Source organism: Eimeria mitis, genomic scaffold (genome assembly GCF_000499745.2).
Source record: "Eimeria mitis Houghton genomic scaffold, Emh_scaff196, whole genome shotgun sequence".
NCBI classification, from domain to species: domain Eukaryota; phylum Apicomplexa; class Conoidasida; order Eucoccidiorida; family Eimeriidae; genus Eimeria; species Eimeria mitis.
In genome coordinates, this window is record NW_013570284.1 from 4,973 (window position 1) to 5,194 (window position 222).

General features: G+C 64.4%; 1 protein-coding gene across 1 annotated transcript in view; it reads right to left on the minus strand.

Moving 5' to 3' along the window:
- Positions 1-222, minus strand: part of EMH_0002820 (uncharacterized protein) — a gene marked incomplete at both ends in the record, with an annotated part of 10,092 nt that overhangs the window by 2,317 nt on the left and 7,553 nt on the right. The window contains one exon of the mRNA XM_013496173.1: positions 1-183. Coding sequence (XP_013351627.1) covers positions 1-183 — 183 coding nt within the window. The remainder of the gene's footprint in view (positions 184-222) is intronic.

Sequence of the window (222 nt, forward strand, 5' to 3'; positions counted from 1 at the left end):
GCCGCTACTTCTGCTGCCGTTCCAGCAGTAGAGCTGTACCCCGCTGCTGCAGAGCCAGGGGGCAGCAGCAGCAGCAGTTGCTGCTGCTGCTGCTGCTGCTGCTGCCGCAGCTGCTGCAGCGTAGGGAGACTCGGCTCGGGCAGCCAAACCACGCAGGAGGCGCACAGCGGCAGCGCGCAGCTCCTGCATCCACAAACCCTAAACCCTAAACCCTAAACCCTA